The 26,150-nt window shown below is 39.5% G+C and overlaps 1 protein-coding gene across 2 annotated transcripts in view; it reads right to left on the bottom strand.

The window, feature by feature from the left end:
* Positions 1-26,150, bottom strand: part of SLIT3 (slit guidance ligand 3) — a 422,071-nt gene that overhangs the window by 46,497 nt on the left and 349,424 nt on the right. For both annotated transcript variants that reach the window (XM_081184726.1, XM_081184725.1), the window contains exons 23-28: positions 25,953-26,024; positions 22,729-22,800; positions 19,698-19,861; positions 17,779-17,903; positions 13,283-13,371; positions 5,240-5,379 (exon numbers count right to left, since the gene is read on the bottom strand). In XM_081184726.1, the coding sequence (XP_081040852.1) occupies positions 5,240-5,379; positions 13,283-13,371; positions 17,779-17,903; positions 19,698-19,861; positions 22,729-22,800; positions 25,953-26,024 (662 nt within the window). The remainder of the gene's footprint in view (positions 1-5,239; positions 5,380-13,282; positions 13,372-17,778; positions 17,904-19,697; positions 19,862-22,728; positions 22,801-25,952; positions 26,025-26,150) is intronic.

The following is a 26,150-nucleotide window of genomic DNA, read 5'->3' as shown; positions in this document are numbered from 1 at the left end:
ATTAAAACAGTTTAAAGTAGCTTAAATTTAAAATAATATATGTAACAAACGTTATCATGCACTGAATTAATGTGTGAATGACATTCCTAGTTGCACACTAGGATCCTTTAGCGCTGCTTTGTCTTTTTTTTTATTTGTGCAATTTAACTCATAAAATATAATAAATGAGCAATTGGTTACTAAGGGGAAATCAAAGCAACAAGAACAGGAACTGCCTAATCGAGAGACAACTCAGGACTGCCAAATTCATAAGGAATGAACAGGAAGAAACTACTTATCTACTTAAATTTAAAAAGCAGCAAGGAGGAAGTTTCTAATGAAAGAAACAGCATCCCTGAAAAGCCTCAACAGCAATTTGTAAATCCATACTGTTATACTGTTATATATGTTTCTGGCTGGCATTCGAGAATTTGGGGTTGTTCCATAGCTACACAGTTTAGTAATTTTGACAGTGTTCCTTAAGGGCAAAGCACTTTAGTTTCAGTTTCATTTCTGTTATTTGCTCAGTAATTGGTAGTTAGGCTCAGGCAGACACCAGTAGAAGCCTAGTTCTCAACTCTGTGCTACTGCCTGGTTCTGGCACTATTAAATATACTGGATTGGCTCATCCTGAAATTACATTTGCAAGACAAAACACTACAACAAATCAGGTCTGTGTTGTTCTGATGAGAACAACACACACACAAAAATAGTAGAATACAATGGACTGGTGATGTCAGTTACATTTCCAGTAAAAACAGACCAAATTATGATGATTCTAAATGAAATGGCTAATGTGCTGGAAGCAACCCATGTTGTAAATTCTGCAAATTTCTTCAAAACAATGCACTGATAACGTAAATAAGAGATATGTAGGCTGAAACAGAGCATAGAATCATAGAATCATAGAATCATAGAGTTGGAAGAGACCACAAGGGCCATCGAGTCCAACCCCCTGCCAAGCAGGAAACACCATCAGAGCACTCCTGACATATGGTTGTCAAGCCTCTGCTTAAGACCTCCAAAGTAGGAGACTCCACCACACTCCTTGGCAGCAAATTCCACTGTCGAACAGCTACATACTAGCAGGATTTTCGTTGTTCGGTATAGCAGATGAAATGTTCTAAGTTCATGTGGAACTTTTCCTTGTCTTTTTTTTTTTATGGGAGACTCTCCACCCGTATGTCAGAATCTGGTTGCCACCTAATCCCTGTAAGCTGGGATGGTGGTACAAGGAGGATGTTGGAACTGAAAGCACAAAGGTCAAAAAAGCAGGATGCTGAGGTCTGCTTTGAATCCAGTGCTATGACTATGGGAGAAGTCAGAAACTCTTGGAATGTAAAGCTGGAGAACCTTTCCCAGTAGACTCCAGTTGCATATATGTGTAAATAAGCCATATATCATGAAGACACCAGAAGCTCTGTTGTGCCTCATTGTTCAGAAACATAGACTCTGGGTTAAAGCGAGCCTGCAACCCCTGGAATCTCGTGCTGTTCAGAGATTGGGGTGACATGTAACAATATGTTAATACAGTGGTACCTCGGGTTAAGTACTTACCGTATTTTTCGCTCTATAGGACGCACTTTTTCCCCTTCAAAAATGAAGGGGAAATGTGTGTGCGTCCTATGGAGCGAAGACACCATAGCCCCGCGACCCTCTCCCAGCTGGAGAGGTGATGCGCGGCTATGGCAGGAACCTCTACAGCCCCGTGTCACCTCTCCAGCCGGGAGAGCGCACGCGGGGCTAAAGAAGCACATTTTCCCTACATTATTCCCTACACTATTGTCGCTTTAGCCCCGCGCGCGCTCTCCCAGCTGGAGAGGTGACACGCAGCTATGGCAGGAGCCTCTATAGCAGCGCGTCACCTCCCCAGCCGGGAGAGCGCGCGCGGGGCTAAAGCAGCCCCCCGCGACTCTCTCCCGGCTGGAGAGGTGACGCGCGGCTATGGCAGGAGCCTCTTCGCTGCGCCTTTCCGCTGCTCCCTGACCTGCTCTTTGGGGCTGGTGGTGGGCTTCCCCCCCCGCCAGCCCCAAAGAACAGGTCGAAAGGAACCTGAAGCCTGGAGAGCGAGAGGGGTCAGTGCACACCGACCCCTCTCGCTCTCCAGGCTTCCAAGGTAGCCGCCTGAACACACCTTAAACGGCACCTTGTTTTAGAGCGGGAAAACAAGAGGGGAAAAGTTCTCCCCCTCTCTGTGCAGCGCCTCCTGCCGCTTCACTGAAGGGGCGCTGGGCAGAGAGGGGGAGAATTTTTTTTTTCTTGTTCTCCCCCCTCTAAAACAAAGTGCGTCCTATTGTCCGGTGCGTCCTATGGTGCGAAAAATACGGTAATTCGTTCCGGAGGTCCGTTCTTAACCTGAAACTGTTCTTAACCTGAAGCACCACTTTAGCTAATGGTACCTCCTGCTGCTGCCGCGCCGCCGGAGCACGATTTCTGTTCTCATCCTGAAGCAAAGTTCTTAACCCAAGGTACTATTTCTGGGTTAGCGGAGTATGTAACCTGAAGCGTATGTAACCTGAAGCGTATGTAACCTGAAGCGTATGTAACCCAAGGTACCACTGTACTGACTCATCCTGACCTCCTATGACTCCAGAACTAAGGCAGCTAAACAACAAGCTAACATAGAAACAATCTCCATGGAGCTGGTTTCATTTAATTATTTTGCCAATTTACCACAATGGAATTACCACATCAGAATACATGCCATTTGTTTCATGCCACATTCAATGTTTTAAACCCATAATCTGAATCATATTGTTAACTTGTTCAGTGGAAGGGGAAACTACTGGGTGTACCAACAACTTTTTTAAAAAACCAAATTTTCTTCCATTTTAATAGCTGATTGGTTAAGGTAAAGCCAAATACCATGTGTTCTGTATTTCCATTGCCTGAATATAGGACACTCCTTACATTTGTTTTTAATATTAATTATAATAAGAAATGGGACATTTATTCAGAAACATCTTGTGCAGAGCCCAAAGCTAGGGGGGGGGGAAATATTGAAAGGCAACTCCCCTCCCCAAAAAGGCAGGAATAAAATGAGCATTATACAATTGGCTAACATTTGCCACCACCTAAAGAAAAAAATAGCATAAAGTTGCAAAATAGTAGGCACCATGTTCATATATTTACTAGGACTTCTGGAAACAATCTTTGGCAAGGTTTTTTTCCTTTAGCAATGTATATGCAGTGGGCAATGTTGCCACATAAAAGCATTAAAGCAGCTCTGCTACATCAGACCCAGAGTTCATGTAGTCCTGCAGCCCAAAGCAAGCAAAATGCTTCAGGGAAACCCACTACTGGGTTATGAAGCCAAAAATCATTATTTAGGGTTCATTACTACTATATTATGATTTGGATTTGATATAGAAGAAGAGTTTGGATTTGATATCCCGCTTTATCACTACCCTACGGAGTCTCAAAGCGGCTAACAATCTCCTTTCCCTTCCTCCCCCACAACAAACACTCTGTGAGGTGAGTGAGGCTGAGAGACTTCAGAGAAGTGTGACTAGCCCAAGGTCACCCAGCAGCTGCATGTGGAGGTTACACTGCAAAGTAAAGTGTGTGCCACTTCTAGGCACATAATCTTTCCAAGGTATTTCCATAATCAAACAAGGTCACAAAAAGTAACAAAACAAGAACTCAACACAGACTAAAAGATTAAGTAACAGAAGAGGTTTTTTATGTCAAAGGCATTTTTCTTGGTTTCATATTTAGTCACTAGGGATAAAATCTTGACCATGTTTAAGCCAAAAAGAGATTCTTCCAGTGGAATTTTGCAGTAATTTTAGCATCTGTCTATCAAATGGCAATATACTCCAGAAGAAACCTACAAACTGCCAGACCATTCTTAACTTTTAGGCATGAGAAACCAGCCATGCTTGTTCCTTGTAAGGATGACATAATTCCCCGAGAACTGAATTGGTACCACTTCAGATATTACTGGTGGTAAAATTGTTCAGCTGTAATATTTTTAAATAAGGTTGAAACAGTATTTGACCCTATTTTTATTCAGCTGTGGAATCATGCTCAGCTGTAAAGGGGGGAAGTCTTCCTAGATTATGTGCAAAATTAACCTACATACTGCTTTTAGACAATGTAGGTTTCACATTTCACTGAATTATACCTTACTTTCTCTGATACTTCTCTTTTCCAAGCTAAATTATCCAACCTTTTGTGTGTTTCATCTAAATTCCAAGACACTTTTACAATCACTCTCTTTTGGAAAAAAAATCAAATATACAACTATACAAAGAATATACAAATGAATTCAAAACTCTTTTGAGAGTCAGTACAGGAAATAGCTCTAAGCTGCACACAAGTCACAAGGCAGTAATAAAATTCTGTTTCCCTAGTATGATCAAAATAGATTTTCTTGAAATACAAAGCAATAATCTCTGAACCTAAATATCCATTCATTTCTGAGCAGCACACTTGAAATAATGAAGACAAACATGCAAGCAGGTAAACAAACCCCAGTGAGCTTTGTTATAGACTTAAGTGGAAGATGACTGAAAATCTTCCCCGCAGACTGACTTTTTGTGCCAAGAGCTTTAGATTTGAGCTATTCTGAGCAGAGACAGAAGTAACTCAATGAAAGCCACTATCAACGCTGAAATCCCATCCTAAGCTCCTGTTCAAAATTATTTCCAGTGGGTCTGTTGGGATGCAGTATCCCCATCCCACATCAAATGCTTGAAAACACCGTTTTGCTTATTTCAAGTTGAGAGGAAAGATGCTGTTTTGTTTGTGTCAATTTTTATCCTTTATATATAGAAAGCAAAACTATAAAGTAAAAATAAATGGATAAAAATTAGATATAACACAAAAAGAACTACTGACTCAAAGCATCAGTTACTAACTTCTCCTCTTGGAGCTCCAGCAAGCTTCTGGCAGAAAGATGGTTAAAAGCCGCACTTAGTTTTCGTTCAAGTGTAAGGTTTTTTTCCCAGCCAACCATTTACAAAAGCATCCCAAAAGGGCCCCATACAACATTTTAAGAGTTTGGGAAATTTTAGATTTACTTACCAAGCCGCTCAAACCTGATACTTATTAAATCCCATGATATGTAATACACTCCAGCTTACAAGGAGCCTTTCACTAAGTGTCTGATGCTCAGAGAGTAGCAAGACCAGTTCACATTTTCATGGTTTATAAGAGTGTAGATATTTTCTTACCACTGCACAGTGAATATAAGCAGTTATGATTTGGTGGCTTGTATTCTTAGATCCTTGGGCAAATACCTTATATATTTGCTTACCTGTATAATTAGGGAGGCAGAGGCAGGCATAATTGTTTACTCCATCCATACAAGTTGAGTTGTTCTCACAATCATTATCTTCACAGTCATCTGGATTACTTTCACATTTTTCACCCTCAAATCCAATAGGGCAGGAACAACTTTTAATAGAAGAGTAAACAAGACAGGAAGACTAATTTATATTTCAGACTGAAATAAGTTGGTAGCATAAACAGCACAAACTAGTTTTGCACGTGTTGACCACTAAAGGTCATCAGTATTGAACGAAGAGGGTTGGCACCCATGAAAGGTCCCCAATATCAACTATTGACAGAATCCAGCAATATCCAGCACTGAAGGTTCCTAATAACCACATTTGAAAACCTGGCTATAAGCCAGGCTTCAAAATTATTTGCTGGCCATATGTCGGAAAGCCAATAACAGAGACTCTCTGGACCGGACAGAAATGGGTAAAGCAGATATAAAAGGCCAGAGATTCAGGAGGGAGGGGCAGAATTGCAGTGGGTGATGAGGTAAGTGAACAGGGAAAAAGGTGTCTGTTTTGCAAGCTGAATTGTAAGAGGGAAGAGCAGGAGGCAGGCTGTTTTATGCTGCAGAGAGAGTCAGTGTTTGGGCTCTCTTTGAATCGGAGGCTGCAGCAATGGAAGAAACAGGACCCCTTTGGAATGTAATGCTCTGCACTCTATCTAGGCTCAGCTTGTATATATGTGTAAATAAACCATAAATCATAAACCAAAGTCTCTGCTGTCCCTTATTGTACAAAAGAAAACACAGACTCTGGTGAGTGTGCCTGGTACCCCTGGAATGTTGCACAGCTCAGAGATTGTGGTGGTGTGTAACAATACTAGAGAGAGCTGTTTTAGTAATCTGCTTGGTCGGGGAGCCTATTTAGGCTGAAAAGTGAGTTAAAAGTGAGGTAAAAATACTTTAAAAAACAATAAAAATTGTATGATTAGTAGCCACCATTAATTACATCTTTTTACATGTGACTGTGAATGCATGTTTGTGTAATAACTGAGAACAGGAATAATACTGAATTATGTTTTATTTATTTTCTAACTCAAGTCTATAGCAGCTCACCAGCAACAGGCAACACAACAAAAAAAGACTTAGCAATGTTCTGAAGATGTGATTTCTGGAACATTTTAAGCAGTTCACTTTTTTATATATAAAAATATCCACATACCACAGTTTCACTATAAGAAGCATGAAATTTGTTTGTAATTATACATACCACAATTTAATTTTTAATTTTTTTAAAAAAAATTAAAAATGCAATTAAGAGGGTAGATTCACAGAAACCCTCCCTCACGCAATATGTAGAAAAGTAACAAGTACCGGTAAGTTGCCCTCCTTTGCCCTCAAATGTGTGAGAACTACCCCTTCTTATGATGCGGAAGCATTAAAAAAATGCAGCCCATCACTTGAGTATATTCTAGGACAGGAGAGGGTAACATATGGCCTTTCAAATGTTCCTCCCATCACTCCCAGCCAGAATGGTCTATGGCCGGTAACGATGGGAGCTTTAATTCAGCAAGATCTGAGGCCAAATTTAGTAATCCCTGATCTTGAAAGCTACAGTATGTGTTGTGTACACTGGGGTCTGTGTGCTTCCTATGCAAAAAGCCTGAGGTGGGAAAACCCTAAATAAAATATGTAGCTGGATAAAGGAACAAACAAAGAATAAAAAGCAGAGGCAGGCAATTTTGTAGAAGTCAACATTGCTGAGTCAAAAGTATCTGCTTATTTCATATTCATGAACAACAAAAAAGGGGCAAGTGGTCTCTCCTGAGCCAAAGGAGCAACTTTTCTTTTTAAAGTATAAGGACAAAGTAGTACACAACTATACAGCATGACAACACAAAACTTGGATACTTGCAGACCATATGCCCCCCAAAATAATAAAAGAACCACAAAAGCAATTTGAACTGATTGTGCAGAACAGCTCCTGACACTTCTCATCCCACACTCACCACTCATAGGTCATAATAGCTGGAAGGGACAGGGATATATCTTTAGAAGGGATGACTGAAAACAAACTGCTTGAATCAATTCCACTTAAAGCACACTAAATCAGTATGAAATATTTTCTTTGCCTGTCTTTTACCTCATTAGTACCAATAAAAAACGTCCTCTTTCTGACCCTTTGGTGATACTCAGGATCACATGAGGCAGATAAGGGAAGACAGGAAGAGCTGGCACAGCATCTTTTGTAGCCAAGAAAGGGGATGGGGGGAGTAGGATAAAAGAACTCTAATTAAATAAAGTGATCCATTCATCATGTCTCCCGTTTCCATTACAAAACCCCATTTTTCAGGGCTTTATAACTCAGCCATAAAAATGTGCTCTAGGCTGCAACTTGGCACACAAGGTCTCAGTTTGGGAGCACAGATTCATTCTTTCATTTGAAAAGAAAAATGAGAAGCCTATACTAGCTTCTTTTATTGTCTATTTCTGTATGCCACATTCTGACTAGAACAGGTGATGTTTACAATAAACAGTATACTACTAATAAGGACTGGCAATAACACAACACTGTTCAAACAATATGCATTTCCATCACTAACATACAACATTCAAGCTATAGTTATAAACTCAGGAACCGTATCTTTGTTTTAAAAAAGACAGAAAAGGAAGAGAGAACTTTTGAAACTAGAAGTATTATTTATTGGCATATGTAATGAGTGCCTATTTATTTATTTAATCCAGACTGATTAACTGCTAAATAAATACACTGGTACCTCGGGTTACAAATGCATCGGGTTACAAACACTTCGGGTTACAAACTCCGCTAACCCAGAAGTAGTAACTCGGGTTGAGAACTTTGCCCCAGGATGAGAACGGAAATCGCGTGCCAGCAGCAGCAGCGGGAGGCCCCATTAGCTAAAGTGTGCCTCAGGTTAAGAACAGTTTCGGGTTAAGAACGGACCTCCTGAATGAATGAAGTTTGTAACCCGAGGTACCACTGTAAATAAGCACTAAGCAGTTTAAATATAATACAAGCAGGTCCTGCTTTCTGAATACAGTATGTTCCATGGAAACTGTTCACATAATGAGTCCATGGTTACCATTATTTCCTATGGATATATTTCTAATCTAGGATTTTTTGAATCTCTCTCCCTGCTTTTTCAATGGCTGCAGCCAATTAGCAAAATAAAGACAAAATAAAAAACTGATTTGTCTCAACACTCCTACTCTCTGATTCATTCAGTCTAGTTCCCCCCTCCTTCTATTGTTTCTGCCCAGAAATGGTTGCTGACGGCCAGCAAAGCAAGGAAGTAAGAAAGCCATTTTTTTGGATAAGTGTATCTGCAGAGCATATAGCAAGGTTTGGGCATAATTGTTAATGTGAGGATAAGTGAATTTTTGGATAGCAAGCATGCGGATAGTAGGACCTAAGTATAGTATAAATTATTCCTTAAAGATAGCCATTAATCTAGACAATTTTTTGTTCCAGATGTAGTATTGTAATGTGCTTTTGAAAATGGCAATTGATGCAAAATGTAGTGGCCATGGGGGTAATGGTGCAGTGGATTGAATGCATTTACCGGTAATCCCCATTTTAAAAGTTAATCTGGTTGGCTTGGTGCTAAAAGTCCTGCTCCCATATATACCTGCCCATGCCATGAGATGTACAGATGAGGCTTTCCTGGTGGTCCCAATACAGCCTGAAATACACAGCACAAGGCTTTGGGAAAGGACCTTTTCAGTTGTGGCCCCATGCCTGTGGAATTTCTTTGCCACTTAAATGTGTCTAGCTCCTTCATGATGTCTGTGTCAATAATCAAATAAATAAATGATGTAGCTGGGAGAGCTACTGCGAAAATTATGTCTGTTCTGACTGGCATCTCAAGCAAGAGGACTACACTGCATTAAACACAAAACACTCATTTCCTTCTGTGTGCCACACTAAGACTTCAGGGATTAGTCTTAAACTAGTTCTTCTGGTGAACTGAAAAGACTCAGGGACACATTTCATTTCATATGCAAGCATAAGCTACGGAAAAATAACTGCCAGAGAAAACATAAAGATTAATCAAATCTGAATGTGTAGTCAGAGAGGTTGGAAACATGATTAGAGCAGAGGTTAGGAATTAAGACAGGCATGGCCAAACTTGGTCCTCCAGATGTTTTGGGACTACAATTCTCATCATCCCTGACCACTGGTCCTGTTAGCTAGGGATGATGGAAGTTGTAGACCCAAAACAGCTGGACGGCCAAGTTTGCCCATGCCTGAATTAAGAGATTGGAGGCCTGTACATATGCGATACAGTAGTACCTCAGGTTAAGAACTTAATTCATTCTGGAGGTCCATTCTTAACCTGAAACTGTTCTTAACCTGAGGTACCACTTTAGCTAATGGGGCCTCCTGCTGCCACTGCACCGCTGCCATGCGATTTCTGTTCGCATCCTGAAGTAAAGTTCTTAACCTGAGGTACTATTTCTGGGTAAGCGGAGTCTGTAACCTGAAGCGTATGTAACCTGAAGTGCCTGTAACCCGAGGTACCACTGTATTAACAACTCAAATTAAGGAAGAAATATTTTCTCCCCCATTCCTGGATGTGATTACGGTATATGTTCTACAAAGTTATAGCAGCTGGATCATGCAGTCCTATATTTTATTGAAGAGGGCTACCAATCACCATGTTGGTGGGGTCTGACATTTTTGAAAGATGCAGGTAGTTTTTTTTGTTATGGAAATTTATAACATAAATTATAGTGGCAAAAATGAGTTGTGTGTACAAGGCTTTAGAGTGGGAGCTTTCAGGAAGCTGCTGACTACATAAGCCACAATAAGGATCAATTACTATGGCTGCATATTCCTTCCCAGAAAGGGTATTTCTGTTACAATAGTGTAATTGGCTGAAGATTCTTTACACATTTTCCCTACTGAATGGGAACCACACAATCTCTTTGTTTAAGTTGTAGTAGCCATGCACTTTTCAAACATATTCATTGGGCCAAACTCTAAACCCTTTAAGGTGCAGAGGAATGTTGTATTTTCACTAAGAAACATGCATCTCAGTCTAGCACAGAACAGCACAGAACTTAATGATAAACTTTTAAAATATTTTTATCTTAGTAGAATTTTTATTTTAACATAAATTTTAAAATATTTTTATCTTAACAGAACTTGAGATGGCTGGCTATATTAAATGTACTATATTAGCATGCTCTATCAAGTGATTTAGTATTTGAATGAGATGAATGCTGGCCAGATGTACTGCAGTTTACAAATCAGCTGTTGTGTTCAAAACAGCAAATGTTTTAGAGCCCTTTGGCTAAAGAACTACACACACCTGCATATCAACTGGACAGACTCAATAGCCCATAAACACCGAACTCATCCATCAACTGTGGAACATTAACACTGCAAAATCTATCAGTTAAGTTAAAAAAAACTTAAGTGAACTTTGTATTATTGGAATAATGCAAAGCACATTGGTGCACTTCAGCTGAACATATACACTCAGCACAGCAGCTATATAGACTTCATCACAGTAGGCAAGTTCCAACTAAAATTAAATATTTGTGAGTAACATATATCTCAATGGATTAGTTAAACACATGCTTAAACCTTTCCCATTCATATCAACAGTACATAAAAATGCTTTTCTGCAGTTTGATTTTATCTGATACTCTTAAGGCTTCAGCAATGATGAAAGGCTGGTATGAAGGTAGGTTTGTATTCATTCTTAGTAAAAACAGCATGGTACTAATATAGCACCTTCCTGATATCTGTGCCACATATTTCTCACTGGGCAACTTTTGACATAGACGTGTATAAGTGGATATTAGCTGGAAATCAGTATTTATTCTGATCTATTTATTAATGTTAATTAATTTTAGATATTATTGTCACCTGTATCTCAGAATGCAATGCTGGGATAAACCCCTACAGCCCTGAACACAAAAACACATTCTAAAAATGTAACTGTTAAAATATGTACCAGTGGGATCAGAACAATATCAGAAATATAGACTGTTGCTCCTGGAGGAAGCAAATAAGAACTGTGAAATGGGTACATCTAGCTTTGTTTGCTGTTCCTTAAACCAGGAATTTACATGAAGAAAAATACAACTTTAGAATAAACTGTTTACTGCTAAAAACCTGAATTTGATTTTGATTCAATGTTTCATTTTATCCCATGCCCTTTGCTGACACTCTTGTGGCAGCATGTTATAACAGTAGATAGGAGTAGTGGGATCACCTGCTGTTTAGGCCCCTTATGTTACCTACAAACAGCAGGATAAGGAAGGGTGTGAGGATGGAGTTTCAGTCATAACAGGGTGAATTTCCTGGCTTATGTCACCACCTTCCCATTACTCAAAAGATAATTTTCTTGTCTGTGACTACAGGAACTTGGGAGTTAAATCACTTGGCATTTCATATGGAGAAACACTTTGGCTTAAAATCCCCTCTACAAGAGCAAAGATTTGACAAGTTTGGCAGCTGAGCTTATATATTTATATGTTTCTCTGGGAGGTGAGAGGGGGAGTGAATAGAATATATAATCTCTTTCACAGGCCACACAACAGAAAGTTCCAAGGCGGCCTTCTCTTTTGCACGGGAGAGATAATAGTCTCTCATCTTGACACACAAGGGTTTTAGGAAGGCAATTCTGCTTCTGCCAGCAGAATCTACACAGTGAATTGAAATAAAACAGAAAAAAATCAGTGCCAGTAAGTTCAGAATTTAGTGATGTCAAATTCCCCTCTACATGGCTTACAGCACATATAAAAAATTGTAAAACATCGGACATTAAACATTTCCCGATATAGGGCTGCCTTCAGATGTCTTCTAAACATCAGATAGTTGTTTATTCCTTTGACATCTGATGGGAGGGCGTTCCACAGGCTGGGCGCCACTACCGAGAAGGCCCTCTCCCTGGTTCCCTGTAATTTCACTTCTCGCAGTGAGGGAACTGCCAGAAGGCCCTCGGAGCTCCAACCCACCTGTCCTCCTATTTCCAAACCCTTTCTCTTTAAATAGTTCTTGGGGGGAAACAGCTTGCCCAAAAGGGCAATGGCATCCTTTTGTCTTGTACACTGCAGTGCAATGTGCTAGGCTCCAAAGGGAGAACACTCCCCACTCTAGAGCTGCATCAGATTTTAATCCACATTGTGATGAGGTTGTGGTGCCTAATGTCTCCCTTTTCTTTAAATCACATATTCTGAGTCCCCATAACTTTTATCAAAAACTTTGACAAATGAGTTTCACCAGCATCTCCAGTTCAAACACTTTCCATAACAAGAACCTAACATAGTCTGTCATAACAAGGTAGCCCATTTTAAAGGAAAATATGTCACAGTAAAATCAAACTGAGGTGATGATCCAGCTGAAAGTTAAGTATTGTGATTCCAACTGTTTTGAATGGGAGAGTTAAGTATGTGCTTAAGACACCCATTCAAAACAATGGAACAAAATGCTTAGGTTTACTTGGTTCATGACTGTGGCGTTTGCCTCCTAGATGGGTCATAAGGAAAGGGTTAAAATGAGTGTGATGTGATTGGCCAGTGAGAATGCAAGGGGGGAGTAAAAGTTAGAGTGGGAGGTTTTGAAAGTTAGTTGAGGTTTGGGAGTTGGAGAAGGAAGAGGGAAGAATAGGCAGTGGGTTGGTCGAGTTGCATTGTGAGAGAGTGAGAGGAATTGTTAGGTTGAGTCAGATAGATAGTTGGACTAATCAGTTTGGAGTTGTTAGGAACTAAGATTAAGAAACTGACAAGAGAAAAATTAACTGAAACTATACGCTTGTTCCTGCATTTAAAAATAAACTTGATTATTTGTTAATGTTAACAACTGTCTGGACTTCGTGTGTCCCTGTGAGAAACGGGGTGGTGGCAGCGAATAAAGCAATCACAGTGGTGGCACAGGGTCAATAGACCGTCAAACGTCTGGGGCCCTGTGTGATCGCCACAATGACCTAACACAATTTTATCTTATGGGACGTTTTTGTATGATAGCCTTTTCTGTTTCACAATAATGACAGCTAAGTTGCATTATCCACTATCTTTGTTTTAACACAATTTGCTTTCAGTTACCTGAATCCATTGTCTGTAAGATGGCAAGTGCCTCCATTCTGGCAGGGATTCTGAATACAGGCATTAATTGGAGTACTGCAGTCTCGACCCTAACAACAACAACAACAAAAAGTCCATGTAAAATGGTTAGTCCTATTTTATCTTTGGTGCAGACGCTGATTCTCATCTCCCTTGCCTGCATTTTCTCATTGAGAGACACAAAGGATGCAAACTTCAGAAAGAGATCATCCAGTCCTATTCACTGAAAGCATTTCCCTTAAAGCAGGGTTTTGAGAAGAGAAGAAGAAATAGTCAAGTGGGAATCAAAAATATAGTTATTTTATCACCTAGAGATAGTTGCTTCCTATGTAGTAATACACTTGTAAAATATCAAACATAAGCAATAAGAAAAGAATATATATGAGACATAAGGCAAGATACATAATGTTTGTAACTTAAACAACATCTCAGCAAAGCCGCATTATGTACTATTGACTTTTATCTTTGTAGCAGAGTTAATTCATTAAAGATACCAAGCAAGTTAGTGTTTATACCATGGGTAGGCAAACTAAGGCCCAGGGGCCGGATCCGGCCCAATCACCTTCTAAATTTGGCCTGTGGATGGTCCAGGAATCAGTGTGTTTTTACATGAGTAGAATGTGTGCTTTTATTTAAAATGCATCTCTGGGTTATTTGTGGGGCCTGCCTGGTGTTTTTACACGAGTAGAATGTGTGCTTTTATTTAAAATGCATCTCTGGGTTATTTGTGGGGCATAAATACAGTACGGCCCCCCACAATACAGTACGGCCCCCCACAAGGTCTGAGGGACAGTGGACTGGCCCCCTGCTGAAAAAGTTTGCTGACACCTGGTTTATACCTAAAAGCAAACTTTCAGTTGACAAACACCTCTGTCAAGCTGCTTTGCTTAGTGGTCACCTAACTATCCTTGTGGAATCAAAGCTTATTAAACTGTTGTCAGATTGGCATGTTTGCCTATGTAATCAACTGTGTCATTTATGCCTACTAATACACATAAAAGGACACCTGCAACAAGCTACACTAAATTAATGAATAAATAAAATTTAAAAGCAAGTCAAGGAGACTGCATTTTGCATACAACACCAGGTAAAGCTTAAATTTCTTTGCTCTTCAGATACTTTCAATGTTGTATCTTTAAAGCATAACTTCAAAAGAATATAAAAGGCTGATTATATCTTAGCTAGAAATATTTTATTTGATTTCTACAGCATTAAGCAGTGTTAAACTTTGCACCAAGAACAGGGAACTTTCCCCAGTTCAAGGGCCACCTTCTGGTGGCAACATTTCAGTGATAGGCACGGCCAGAGGCAAAAAGAAGTGAGTAGTGAAGTGGTGAGTAGTAGTCTAGATTCTGCACGCACTAGCACACTTCTCTCGGTCCTCCATGCAAGTAAGTGATAAATATTATCAAAGGACACATTCCAGCTAGGCAAAAACACTTAAGGTGGGGTAGAAAGCAGGGCTGGTGAGGTTGTGTGGCTTGGGAAGACACCCAAGAGTCAGATAGAGAGGCCTGGAAGGCACATCTCGGGTTAAGTACTTAATTCGTTCCGGAGGTCCGTACTTAACCTGAAATTGTTCTTAACCTGAAGCACCACTTTAGCTAATGGGGCCTCCTCCTGCCGCTGCGCCACCGGAGCATGATTTCTGTTCTCAACCTGAAACAAAGTTCTTAACTTGAGGTACTATTTCTGGGTTAGCGGAGTCTGTAACCTGAAGCGTATGTAACCTGAAGCGTATGTAACCTGAGGTACCACTGTACATAAATATATAGATTTTGCTTCACTAATGCTTATTGGAATAAAACGATGGGAGGAAACTGACATCATACTAACGTGATTGTTCTATCAGGGCAAGCATTTCATCCAGTTTATGCTGCCACATTTTCACACATTTCATCACCAATCTACTGAGGACAAAAAGCAGCTTGGATTTGATAAGATCTTTCTTGCTAAAGATAACATTCTGAAACCTTTGCTGGGCAAATGCAAGAATGTGACAGAGTGCATCAGGGAAACTGAGTTCATTGTTAAATGGCTGCATTGCTTATAAGAGCAGCAGTGCTTTGAATCTGATGTTTCGGGAATGTGCTTTGTATGCAATCTCAACCACCTAAGAAAGGTGTGGAGCTAGAGTACATCTCACAAGGGAGACATGAGAGCTCTCACAGGACTTCTCTGTCTCACCCATAATTGGGAGTAGTTCCCCTTGAACTAGGAATTTCTCACTTGCAAACAAATTCAGTTACAGATATAAAGAAAGCATAAAGTCATTGATTGGCATCTTGACTCACACAAAGATGAAGTATAATTTGTAATAATAAATAATACCTGGGGATCTTACAATAGCCACTTGTTGCCCAGTGGCTGCATTGCTAACCTTGGAAGGAAGAAGTGGTACAATCAGCATTCTACACCACTACTTGACATGACTAACATAATTCAAATGCATCTGACTTCCTGTTTGAACACAACTATATCCATTTTACTTTAAATTTCTCTCAATACTACAGCATAAATGGCTTTTATTAGTTTCCAAAACATATCAATATTTTGGTAAATATGAAAATGGCCTCATAGAGGAATTGTTGGACCCCCCCTTTCATAAACAACCCTCTTATACCATCTGAAAAGCCACTCCTGAAAACCAGATTAAGTTCAAGAGTGGCCTCTGACACAAGGAGCTGAAATTGAAGAAAAGTAAATAGGGAAAAACTTAGTGAATGTACAGAACAACATGGACATGCCCAAGGGGCTCTTTGGATCCCCACCCCCGGAGATGTGTTTGAATGGAGGACCATGTCTGTGTGGCACTTTAGATGCACAAAGTGCTTTAGAGTACATGGAGAAGGGTATCAAACTTCAGAAGAGATTAAGCACACATCTTGCATACGTAAATGTCAATTTCCTGCCATCTCTAAATCTCAAGCGGCAGGGCTGGGGAAAAACACTGCCTAAGATCTTGAAGAGCCACTTGCCAGCCGGAGTAAACAATACTGAGCTAGATGGACCAATTGTCTGTTCCAGTATAAAGCAGCTTCGTATGTTTACAATCTTTGCAAGTCCTCAGCACAGCCAAGGACTTTGGGACTTCAACACATCCAACCCCTATGAAGTCTAAGCAGAGTTTTACTCTGGTTTCCCACTCATTTACACAGTAGAAAGAGTTAAAAAGTGGTATTACACCAACTTTATGATCCATTGCTTACAGAAGTTCATTCGATTAATGTTGATCTACTTTTTGGGAGTGCTTCTTTTATGTCTGGTGAGGCACTACAGTGCTCATCAAGGAATATAAATGTCCATGTAGATAGCCTCTAAGCCGGCCTTCCACCAATCCAGTGACTTCCAAATGTTTTGAACTCCAACTCCTATCAGCTCCAGCCAGCATGGCCAATGGTGAGGGATGATCAGAGTTAAAGTTCAAAGCTTCTGGATGGCACCAGACTGGGGAAAGCTACTCTAATTTAGCTGCAATTGGTCCCCAAGTTCCATGTCTAAGACTTTATCCAGTGAATTCTACTCAATTAATTCAACACTCCAGCTTCATTTGTGACTACTTTCATCTGCAGCAACACATGCAGCTGAAGACTTGCTACATCTTCTGTGCTCCAGATAAGGAAATACTTTTTGAGTTGCCTGACTGAATAATCAATTAAACTCTTTCAGCTCTCTTGCACAACCATTCTTGGATTAGGGGTCCTGCCATCTAACTGATGTAGCAACGCACTCCTCCACACAAGATTTTATTCACATCGACATCAAACAAGGAATAACAAATGCTGAAAGGGCAGACTCAATACAATTTATCAAGGTAAAGGAAATAGCTTCCAGATGGACAGACGTGTTTGGTGCTGGTTGGTGAGAAGGAAGCAAGGTATTGTTACTGAATTAGCATGACACTCTAGAAGAACAGCTTGGTACAAAAAGAATTATCTTTTCATATGGTTCACATTTGAATTTGTCAAATGTCACTCCTGTAAAAAATATATGTGGCAACAATGTAGAGGTTTTCTTGAGGGTTGTAGAAGGGCTTCTACTCTCTTTCTCCCATGTCTCTGGTACTAGTTGCTCTTTTACTCCATACTATCTGAATACGGCCCATACAGATGCAACAGTATTTTTAGATTAGTATGTACACACACATAATGTCTTCAAAATCTCAAGACGGTATGAAATGGAAAAGTTATGAAATGTGTTAACATTACTCAACATCTGGACAGCAGTTTCCCCAGCTGGGCACTATAGCATTTAAAAGGGAGCTCAGGAAATGTCCTTTCTTCCTTGAAACATCTTTGTACTCGTCCCCAAAAATCAGATGCTCCAAATTCATATCCCATACTAATTTCTGCCACCTATGCATCGCTAGCAGAGGTTGTTCATCATAAACACCATCCCCACTGCTGCATTGCATTGTTTAAGTAGTCAAAAGGCAAATTAAATTTCCACTGAGAGGTGTGGCCCAGCTGTTATCATACCTTGTAGCCGAACGGGCAAGTACATCGATAAAAATCCAGTGGGTCATTGCTGCAAGTCCCATTATTTTTGCATGGATTGGATAGGCAAGGGTTACACTTGGATAGAATACTGGTATCAACAACTCCTAAAAAGAAACAAAAGCACAACTGAAAAATGTGTGTGTACAGTTTATGTAATGAACATTGATTTTTATTGACATAATTTTTTACAGTAAGGAAGAAAAAGCAAAGGACAGTAGAGAAGGGCCTGTTCTTACGGATCAGCTAGATCTTTAACACCAACCTCTTTAACAATAGTGGGTGGTCCAGTCTGTAGGGTAGAAAAATGGACCACCAGATAAGGGAGGAACTCCTTAACTTAGGTGTGCTGATAATTATTAGTTTAAACACAATTAAGAAGTAGTGGTGGTGAAACCAAAAATTGAAAGACCAAAACTTGTATGTGTTTTGTCCTCTTTGCTGCTGCCATGGAACTCTCCTAGCATGATAGCAATGCAGAGGTACAAGCTGTCAGTGGGCCTGATGTCTCTTACACTGATAGGAAGTATTTGGTTTGCTACTTGCTTCCCTTCAGCCCAGAGCTTATAGTTTAGGGAAATTAGACTTGGAAGCTGCTGCAACAGAAACTTATCTCCTGATCTGAAATCTAAGATCCTTTAAGGTGTTTAGAGTTCTGCCCCTTCAGCTCAATGTGGGTTACCACAACTGCAATCAAATATATTGCTTATTTAAAGATCTGAGCCACCACTCTCCAAATGGAATATAGATTACTGTATGCCTTTCTCTGCAGCATAGGAAGAGTAAGAGACCTTCTATGCTTCTTACAGCTTAGCAATAGTATGGCATGAGTGGCAGCAAAGTAAGATGGGCAGAAAAGCTACAACGGTGTATATTGTTATTAAGCCTGACATCTATTTTTCAATTTTGAAGCAAAATAGTTGAATGTCATGTTTTCTATTTACAGATAGTAAGTGGTTCCCTTTCAACTTGAAACCTTCTTGTTTCTTTAACTCCCCATGGTAGTTGAAAAAGGCTACAAATGTAAACAGTAATTAAAAGCATAAAAATACATTAAAACACACACAGAGAGAGACCTCACACATTTTCCACATATAGAAGGAAGCTTCATAGTTTATTACATAGAGAACTGTGCAATTATGAAAATACATGTGACACTTTTATCTTAGCAAACTGTTTGAAAGGCAGGAAGCTTCTGTGTCTATCTACAAAAGTGATTGATATGGAGGCAGCCTATAGCTATGCATGTTTGCCAATATGGAAACAATAGGATTTCAAAGACTGAAGGGCTCAGGAGCTTTACATTAATGAGTAACGAAAATGCTGGTAATATCTTTGTCATACACTGCCAAACAATAATGAGTGATAATTTATTTTGCATTAAAATGTTTAATCAGTAAAATTTAGAAAGCAAAAACTTTGTGAAATCCTTCGTATGAGAGATGAAAATGTTTAACCAAAGCCAAATGTTTGCAGTCAAATTCTTTGTGTTAAAACATGGTGAAGAAGTTTTATCTAGAAGGGATTATTTTTGCCATTTTCCTTGGGCATTTAAACTAAAAACAATGCAGGTAACTTACACTTATACATAATGAACTTAGTGACTGCAGCTTTGTTTGGTGTGGGGGAAAGAAAGAAATAGATGAAAAGCAGATGAAACCCACTCTCAATTTATTTATTCTTTGCAGCCATACTACACAGACTTTCAGAAAGTGTTGTGAGGGGTCATCAGCATCCTAGAGCCTTCATCCTAACTTCCCAAAGCCAGGTAAGGCAGCTTCCTATGATGTAGTAAGAATCCCGGTATATGGCAGGGGGTTGGACTCGATGGCCCTTGTGGTCTCTTCCAACTCTATGATTCTATGATTCTACGACACTGCACACTAAGGACTTGTACCTACCTTTGCATTGAAAGTGGTGGGTTGGTGTTGTAAGCAACAGCCTGTCTGTCATGTCATCTGGACTGCTGCATCGTGCGATTCCTGGCTCTTTGTAGCCTGCCTTCACCCATTCAGAAAGCCAGCGCAGGTTGCAGTCACAATGCAAAGGGTTGGTACCAAGTGCCCTAAGGTGGGTTAAAATACAGGTGCATATATAACCAACAGTTGTTCAGAGAATCCCTAAAGCTATTTGTCTCATTTTATCAAAATATTTAAACAATAATACATTTTATGGACATATGATTAAAAGAAATCTTTCTGATGGTCAGCCATTAATCTGTGTCCCTGATGCTGGCTCTTGATATGTTATTTGGCCAGTTTCAGCATTAAAAGCATCAATTCTCTTTCTTCCACCGTTCCTCATGTATACTACTACTCCACAGCTTCAACACAAATTCCCATCTTTCTGCTATGGAGGAGACTGAATAACTAATAATATCCTAAACGTAGCAGGCATCATCCTTGAGAATTAACAGCTCACACTTGGAGATCAGAAGTAAGGAGATAAAGTTTTCCGTTCAGGTGATACTCAACCAAGCCTGCCTTAAAGGCAGCCTTGACCACATTCAGTTTGATAGAAAGAGGCCCACCTTACTCAGAGTCACTGCTAATTTGAATGCAGATGAAGCAGAACCATGTCCATTTACAGCAATGTGTGGGAATCATAAAGCCTCCCTCCCTAATTCTGGATTAGGAACCTATTCTGGTTTAGGAGAAGTAAGACCATGGTGTTATTCAGGAAAGAGAGGTGGCAATTAACTCTTTCACTGCATGGTCCAATCATGAATATCTCTCAGAGGATCTGAAGATACTGACTAAGTCCCAGAAGCACAGGACCGTAGGGGGAGAAAACATGTTCATTCTTCACAAGCTCTCTCTATTTTGTTTCTCACCCTCCCACTACCTAGTCAGGCAACTTATCCTGTAAAGCACAACGGCTTTCATCTCTCTGTAGGGGACATATTAGCCTTAACCAATACTTTACAATACTTTTCTATGCCTTCTACCAAAAACTTCATTGTAAGACCACTTAAGATTTGACTTTATTGAAACTCTGAATTGATCAGACTCAGAAACTCTGAATAAACTCTTGCAGTTCAAGTGGAATGTTTTGGGAGAACGATCTAAAGGTTAAGGGGTATGATCCCAGTGGCATTATGCTGGTTCTAACCAAGTTTTTACTCCACAGGAGTGCTTAGCTATAGTTCCTGCAGAGGAAAAACATTATGATGGGTTCATCCCCTGGAGAGAAAGTTAAGAAATTATTTACACATACAAAAGTGATCAAAATTAAGTCTACATGTATACTTTTTCCATTAGAGATAACAAAAAAATTTCTTAAAATGGAGTTCATGCTCAAAAAATGTTTTTTTGGGGAAAGCGGATGGAATACTGAGAGATGAAATTCCACTAATGTTGTTAATGTAATTCCAGAGACATGACTGATTAAACAATTCTGCCCTAGACAAATTCATGCTGAGAGTTCATGAGTTGAACTACCGGCAGGGGTTCATCCATCAACGTTAAGTAAATGGAACAGCAATCTTTCCTGAAAGGGGACAAATGTACCCCATTTATAAATTCTCACATAAGAAAAATAATTTTGCATACTATATATGAGCTGTTGAACAAGCATGTATCTGAAGTTCCACAAACATACACTTATGAATTGCCCAAATGCTCAGGAAGATCTTGAGATAGAGAATGAGATCAAAGAGACATCTACAGGAAGAAGAGCTGTAGTAAGGGGTGGCTTAAGATACTGTAAATGTGTGTTCCAGTCAAGAAAAAGAGGCAAAATTTCTAAATGACTCCCCCAGAACAATACCTTTAAAGTCCTAAATGGCTTCGGTCCTGTATAGCCAAATGAGCATCTCCTCCCACAGACCCTGAAGTCCAGATCCTGAGGTTCAGCTCTGAGGCCTTTTGGCAGTTCCATCATTGTAACAAGTGAAGTTATAGAGAACCAGGCAGTGGCGCCCGCCCTTTGGAAAGCTCTCATCAGATGTCAATTATACAAGTTTCTGTAGACATCTGAAGGCAGCCCTGTATAGCAAAGCTTTTAATGTCTGATGTTTTGCTGTGTTCAGTTGGCTTTTACTGACCAGGGAATAGGTGGGATGAGGGTAGTTAGAATGACAATAAAATGTTTTATTATTTAATATATTGTGAGCTGCCCGAAGCATTTTGGATGAGGTGGGTTTCAAATCAAACCAAACAATAATAAAAATTTGCAATGTACATGCTTTACATTTGGCTGCCTACAATCATGATCTGGTAGATTCAAATGCTTCTAATCATTTCAAAAGGCAAGTGAAGTTTTCCAAGTTGGACAATTCCAGCATGAGGCCATAATATTTACAGTTAAAACACATTATAACAAACCCAAACATATTTATGATAGGAGCCTATGTGTGGTAATATATACTCCTACTAATAAAACATGGTTCTGCTAAACTAAAATAATGAAATGACCTTGAATATATTATTCCAAAATAAGGCTTTCAAGCTTTACACTCATTATTTGCAGTAGAGGTTGGATGAAGGAGCTAATTAAGAGCTGATATTACAGAAACCTCCTAAATACTGCATTAAAAAGTCTATTCCAAAGACCCAAACCCTATGATCATGGTAGTGATTCCGACGATCTAATTTACTTGAGCCAGAAATTTTAGAACAATGTAAATTTGCCTACGCTATCAGTTTAGACAAATTCATCCCTTTCATATTCTGCTGACATTTTGGCATTAAAATCTTGCATCAAAAATGTGCACAGTATTTTAAAGTATTAAAAACTTGGTGAAAATTTCGTTTAGCCTCAGTCACTGCTTAATGTTTCAAATGTAGCTAATTTTCAGATTTGCTCTGAAGGTGAAATTTGCTCAGTGCTGGTAAGAATAAATGCAACTGCCATGTGAAATAGCTGTACAAATCCTACTTAGCAAAATGATTTGTACAGTGTCACTAGTCTATTGAGGGTAACAGTACTTACAGATGGGAAAGTGACACAAGATCATTAAAAGACCCTTCAGGAACGCTGGAAATATCATTGCCATGAAGAGTCCTAAGAGAGAAGGGAATAATACAATGTTAGAATGCAGCTCGACCAAATATTATGTTAAGAAGTGCAGGTGTGTTTAACCACTTTTCGAGGCATATTCAAAACATAACTTAGGAAACAACATATTTTGCTGCCTTCACAAATTAAAGATAAGGTGGTTTGAGGAAGATGCTTTTTTATTTAAACCAAGGGGAAAATCACTCATAGATTGTAAACTCTTTCATCAAGCCTTGCATAAGAGGGCAAAGGGATACAATTTCATATAAAAGTGAATCCTAAAGGAGGAGTTATGGGGCAAACTATAAACGCGTACTTTCAGAGAGGAAGTTAAGGTCTGTGGTGACATCCACCCATTCCATAATATAAAAATATCTGAGATTTTGTCCAACTGGGGAATTATTTCAAGACCTTTGTATCATCAGGAAAACTTACCATTTCTAATTTCTAATCAACAAATCTGTTGCAGATACAATATGGACAATTGGATTGTAAAAACAATTGTCAATATTATATCAAACCAAGATACAGGATATCACAGACTGTCTCTCTGCACCTTCCATTCTGCAGCACAAATTTCAGCTGTTAGGTGCAACAGCAATTAATCATTTGCATCTACCAAACTTAGAGTTAACTGGGATAAACTGTCTTGAAACGTGGTTAAGTGTGAACACATTAGCTTTAACCACATGATCCTGTGACATGATCTCTGTGCTGATTCACAGTATTTACATACATTTGTTGTTGTTTTTTGCTTTCTCTTGTAGACTGTTTTAAGCAGATATTAGTTTAACATTTTGGACTTTATTCTTAACAAGAAAAGCAAGAGATAAATATATTATCCAGTGATTCTGTGTTTCTGTTTTTAACTGTGGGGCATTCTGTCAGGCGTAAAGAGCTGTAGCAAATGTAGTCCATTATTAATACCATTTTAACACAATCAATATTATAATTATTGGTACACCCTAGCTCAATAATGTTTGAAACAGGCACTGTACTGTGACAGTATTCCAAACAGTTCAAACAAATACAACAGTTACTGCATTGCATTATACGTGGGGCTGCCTCTGAAGATGGTTTGGAAACTTCAGCTAGTGCAAAATTCAACAGCCAAGTTGCTCTCTTGGGTAAGACGGTTTAAGCTTATAAAACCAGTCCTGGCCTGATCGCACTGGCTGCCAATTAGTTTCTGGGCCCAATTCAAATAGCTGGTTTTGATCCCATAAAGCTTAAATGGCTCGGGCTTAGTTGAATCTATTCCAGCTTGATCACACAGCGCAAAATCCACATTACATGTGGATGTGTCCAAAGTGTACACACAATAAGGAGATACATTGTTATGATTGTACCTGCATAACAAATCTTATCTAACATCTCTTTGTACACTCACACTATTAAGTTTTTTTAGAAATTTAAGCATACTCCTAAAAAGCTAACATATGAAGATGTGTTAAGCGGAACCCAGCCTCTGAGCTACAGGACAAGGCTCCCACTGCAATACCTATAACTAAATTTAGAATTAGGCATGTATTTTGATTGATAAGATAGTTTCCCTTTTTAATATTGATAGAGCAAATTTCTGGCAAACAAAACAATTAGGAAAGGAGTGGCTCCTGCTTGAAAGGGACTCTTTACCTGCACATCAAACCCAGACAATGAGCTATGTATCCTTTCTAGAAAGAAACCTGGAAATGCTTTTGCTGATTATTTCTCACTGAGGTTCTCTTGGGAATCCTGATAATAAATAAATGACACTAACAGATTGCACACTGTCGCTCAGAAGCACTTCCCCGCCCCCAGGAGAATTGATTTTTAATAACAATGTAGATGACATGTGGCGAGGGTTGTTGCTGACACCAGAGTTTTGTAGACTATAATAAATCAAATCAATCTGGAGGCTTCCAAATGCACAGAACTCAGAAAGAGAGACACTCATTCATGCGTCATTTCACTTTTGCACAGATGTGGAAGAGCTTCCACCCTTTTCCTCACTCCTATTTTTCTTAGAGCAAAAGCCTCTTCCCACTCCAGTTTCTCTTAGAGCAAATGCCTGTTCCAAGATATGATGAAGCAAGTCTTCTAAGCAAGACAGTATCTGCATTTATAAAACTGGGCCTGAGTTGGTACCATTTTTCTGCCATGTCCTGAAAAATATAGGTAATTTTGATTTGCTCATAACTTAACATTTGCACAATTGCATATAAAAAAGTTATCATATGCTACTATATCCTAGAATTGAGAACCTTGATATACAAATAACATACTAGTCAAGACTTCATAGCATTTCTCAAATGATGAGAAAAAGAGTCACCAGCTAATGTACAGAAATTCACTGTGTGTGAAGTTTGAACGGACTAACATACTGCCTCATCAGCAGGCAGATCACTGGTTTCATCCTGCTGTACGCAATCTTCAACTGACCTGCAACTCACCCTTGTCTCCTTTCACATGCCCCCAACAATGCCTATGAATATCTCAGAGTGGCACATTGCCTGGTGTGCCAGAAAGAAGGAGAAAGGAAGCTTTTAGAAACATGTAGGAAGTGCATCCCATGTGCTTCTGGAAGTTTATGCTCCATTTATTACTTGGAAGTGATGAACCTCCTTGCAGAAAATAAGAGCAGCTACTGCAAATATGAATGATCTATTTCCTATAGTCCCTTCTCTATTCCTAGAACAGGCACATACAGAACTGTACTGGAGCCAGCCAAGAAGGGAAAGAGAAACTTATAGGTTCAAAATCCTTGCACCTGATCCTAGACTGGACTTCTGGCAATGCTAGATATCAGCCTCTGCCATACCGCATAAGAACACGTATGTTTTAATACAGGGGTTGGGGACCTGTGGCTATTCAGATGTTGCCAGACCTCAGCTCTCATTATCCCTGAGCATTGGGCCAGTCTGCATTTCAAGCATCTTTAAAATTAATAATCATCTTAAAGCTCAAAAGGATCTCGCTCTCTACACAAAAATCCAATATCCCCCTTGAACAGTGGTTACAGGCTATTTTATATCTCAGTGCAAGTACATTGAAACTAATTGTCTGGAAATGAGCGTGATGTGGTGACTCAAGTGAAAGCCATCTGCTCGTTAAAAATCTTGCTGTTACCTGCAGCCTCTTAAACTATAACCCAGCCACAGTGAACAAGCAATACTTACAACACCCTGAGAGACTTAAGCCCGTTGAACGCATGGACTGGGATACACTTCAGCTTATTGTAGCTCAGGATCCTGGGATAATAAAAGAACACAGGTTGCATTACTTCGTCCTTGATTCACTGAAGCAAAAGCAGAACAGAAATCAGAATTCATTAACTTAGAAACATTAAATGCTTAGTTAATGCAACTGATCTCACA

This window comes from Podarcis bocagei, assembly GCF_964188305.1.
Source record: "Podarcis bocagei genome assembly, chromosome: 2".
NCBI classification, from domain to species: domain Eukaryota; kingdom Metazoa; phylum Chordata; class Lepidosauria; order Squamata; family Lacertidae; genus Podarcis; species Podarcis bocagei.
This window is presented reverse-complemented; position numbering and strand designations above follow the sequence as displayed.